This window comes from Neltuma alba, unplaced genomic scaffold, assembly GCF_004799145.2.
Source record: "Neltuma alba isolate B1F8T4 unplaced genomic scaffold, ASM479914v2 tig00013382_pilon, whole genome shotgun sequence".
Classification (NCBI taxonomy): Eukaryota; Viridiplantae; Streptophyta; class Magnoliopsida; order Fabales; family Fabaceae; genus Neltuma; species Neltuma alba.
The window spans coordinates 1-3702 of NW_021637643.1; the positions used below are offsets into that span (position 1 = coordinate 1).

At 40.1% G+C, this 3702-nt stretch overlaps 1 protein-coding gene across 1 annotated transcript; it reads left to right on the forward strand.

Moving 5' to 3' along the window:
* Nucleotides 1–690: 690 nt before the first annotated feature.
* LOC114736895 (cytochrome P450 89A2-like) lies at nt 691–2308 on the forward strand. Its single transcript, XM_028924780.1, has one exon. The coding sequence runs from the start codon at nt 742–744 to the stop codon at nt 2281–2283; it is 1542 nt and encodes a 513-aa protein (XP_028780613.1). The 5' UTR covers nt 691–741; the 3' UTR covers nt 2284–2308.
* Nucleotides 2309–3702: the final 1394 nt, after the last annotated feature.

Below are 3702 nucleotides of genomic sequence, written 5' to 3' on the forward strand. Positions count from 1 at the left end.
GGAGAGAGAGAGGGAGAGGTCAATGAGATTACTACAAGAGGCAAGAATCTCAATGCATGGATTGTTCGTCGTTTAATTTCCACGAACTACAATGAAGGGACTCTTCATTAGCAAAATCACGATAAAAAATTTGTACGACAAGGAAGAGGGAGTGAGAAAAGTCTACGTTCTTCCAACTTCGAGGGTATTTGGATTATTTAGATGGAAGTTAAAATGTGATTTTAAAAGTGATTTTACGGTATATGAAATAAATATGTAAGAAAAGTTTTCTCGATTTGTATAAAAATATTTTTAATGCTTTTTTTTAATTCCAAAACACCCCTAAAAACGTAATTATCACTAATATATTAATATCAACATATATTGTTATAAATTTATAGATGGACTATTGGACTCACTATACACAAAAGTGTGTGATTCATGCTATATAAATTGTGTACCCGATCTAATGCATGAAAAATATGTTTAATTCTTATAATTTATTAAACAAAATAACTAAATTATTCAGTATTGATATAAATTATTTAAAATAATTATATATTTTTTTGTTTGAAAATAGTATGAGGAGTAAAATCATTGTGTCAAATAAAGTAGGGCCACTTATTTTCATTTCCAAATTTTTATAAGACCCAAGGGAAAAGCAATCTCCCAACTGTGGGAAGCCGCGAGATCTATATATAGTTAGGCGCAAAAAGGAAGAGCGTGCCTCATCGTCTCTGATCTGAAACATCAATAGTGATCATGGAGGCCTGGGTCATCGGCGTCGTCTCTCTCGTTCTCTGTTTTTCCATAAGACCACTTCTCACTCTTCTCTTCCCCTCGCTCAAGAAATCACATCGTCTTCCTCCAGGTCCTCTCCCCATTGTTGGCACCCTCTTGTTTCTTCGCATATCTTTCAATAAACTCGAGCCTCTCCTTCTTCGTCTTCATGCCAAGTACGGTCCCATTATCACCTTCCCCATCGGCTTCTTTCCAGCCATTTTCATCGCCGACAGATCCCTCGCCTACCAAGCCCTTGTTCAGAACGGCGCCGTCTTCAGTGACCGTCCCAAAGCCCTCGCCACCAGCAAGATCATCAACAGTCACCAGCACAACATCAGCTCCTCCGGCTACGGCCCCACCTGGCGTGCCCTCCGCCGTAACCTCACCGCCGAAATCCTCCACCCCGCCCGGATCAAGTCCTTCTACGGTACCCGCCGGTGGGTGGCCGACATGCTCGTCCAAAAGCTGAGGGTTCACTGCGAAACCTCCAACCGCATCAAACTCATGGACCATATTCTGCATGCCATCTTCAGCTTGCTGGCTTTCATGTGTTTCGGTGAGAAGCTGTCCGACAAGCAAATCAGCGAGATCGAACGTGTTCAGCGAACTATACTTTTGAGGTACAACAGGTTCCTGATGCTGAACTTCTGGCCGAAAATGGCAAAGATATTGCTGCGAAAACGATGGGATGAGTTCATGCAACTACGGAACGACCAAGCCGACGTGATGGTTCCTCTGATAAGAGCAAGGAAGCTCGTCAAGGAAGAGAGACTGAGCAAAGCAAAAGAGGACGAGAAAGGAGAAGTGATAGTGGCATATGTGGATACTCTGCTGGATTTAGAGTGGCCTGAGGAGAAGCGAAAGCTTGAAGAAGATGAAATCGTCAATTTGATCTCGGAGTTTCTGAATGCAGGAACAGACACCACAGCCACATCACTGGAATGGATCATGGCCAACTTGGTGAAGTACCCACAGCTCCAGCAACGCCTTTACGACGAAATCAAATCTGTGATGGGAGACTCAAAGGAGAGGATGGTCAATGAAGCTTATTTAGGCAAGCTTCCGTATCTGAAGGCCGTGATCCTGGAGGGCTTGAGGCGACACCCTCCTGGTCGAGTTCTGATCCCGCACTCTGTGACGAAGGACGCGGTTCTGAATGATCACTTGGTGCCCAAGAACGGAACTGTGAATTTCATGGTGGCCCAAATGGGTTGGGATCCGAAGGTGTGGGAGGACCCAATGGAGTTCAAGCCAGAGAGATTCCTGAACAGGGAGAAGAATGAGGTGGAGGCGTTTGATTTCACAGGGACGAAGGAGATAAAGATGATGCCGTTTGGGGCGGGAAGGAGGATGTGCCCAGGCAACAACTTGGCCATACTTCATATGGAATATTTTGTGGCCAACTTGATTTGGAATTTCGAGTGGAAATCCCCAGATGGAGATGTTGATTTGACTGAGAAACAGGAATTCACCATGATGATGAAAACTCCATTGCACGTCTCTCTATCCCCGAGATTTTAGGACTGGGCAGGTCTTCTGCAGATCAGTACGTGTCTCTCGCTCTAGAGGGGAGAAAGAGAAAGAGAGAGAAGTAATTTTAAATTTCAAATTCAAGTTTAAAGCTTTTTGTTTGATCTGCAGATGATCTTAACTGAGAGATGACCTGCGGGCGGGCGGGCGTTTAGATGTTTAGAGCATTGAAAGTAATTACGTGCACTGAAGGGTACAAATTCTTCTATATGTAAAAACCAAATTTATGGCTTGCTAGAGTTATACTCTCTAGCTATTTCTGTCAGCATTGTTTCTTTCTTGTTCATGTTAAGTCTGTGATATGGAATAAAGAGCTATGTTTGTCACTTGCATTTTATTTTATCATTTGCTGCTTTCACTATTTTGATATTTTAATCCCGTAACTTGACATTTTGGTTCACATCAGCACAAGGTGTGTTTGTTTAACCATATTTAATACCCCGATGATGTTTCGAACAAAGTTGCTTCCAATTAGAACATACTGTGGTGCCACAATGCTCATTCTGATATCTCCTTCGGCGTTTTTGGCTGTGAGGGAGTAAGAAGAATGAATGCTGAGACCAAAAAGCTTTAATTAGTTATTATTACGCAGAAAGTTAGTCTTACTAGGGAAAATATATATGGCTTTTCAAAATAGCCAATTACTAATAGTTAAGATTCATTTCATCATAATCGACTCATGTTGGCGTACGTGAATAATTACTGTATAGACTTTTTCCAAAATTAGATAGATAAGTACGGACGGTGTGAGATTATAAGCAGAGTCAGATTATAAGCAAAATCAAAGTCACGACCTCCCACCTGTAGAAGAGCATTTATGTCAACTAGGCTAGCTACAGAGCCATTGGTGGATACACTTTCATCGGTTGTCTCTTAAGTAGGTGATTATATTGAAGGGATTCAATGCCAAGGTTCTTAGTAGATGAATTAAATCTGATTCACGAAAGTTTATAAACACAAATACAAGGAAATAAGGAGAAAGCTTTTATATGGAAGCCATAGAATCATGCAAACTAAGATATTCCACACAATTTTTATTTAACATACTTTCAACCACTTCAGCAGGAGAGGTGGTTAAGTTATTAAATTTGTTTGGAAATGAAAAGAAAAATTATCCATATTTAAAAGGATTAATTAGTATCATCTTTGGTTCATGAAATTTCCCCCACTTTTGTTTTGGTCCCTAAAATTCAAAATCAGTAATTTTGGTTTTTAAAATTTGACCCTGTTTTGATTTTGACTTTTGTTTTAGGAATCAAAAGCAGTGTTCTAAAGACTAAAAATCTTTAGACAAATCAAAATAAAATCAAATTTTAGAAACCAAAACCACTTATTTCAAATTTGAGGGATCAAAACAAAATAAAGTGAATTTTCAGGATAAAAACTACTAGTTTCAAATTTCAAAGAACA

What these genes read in the sequence shown, in the direction of transcription:
- LOC114736895 (XM_028924780.1), top strand. Translation starts at nt 742, where the DNA reads ATGGAGGCCTGGGTCATCGGCGTCGTCTCTCTCGTTCTCTGTTTTTCC.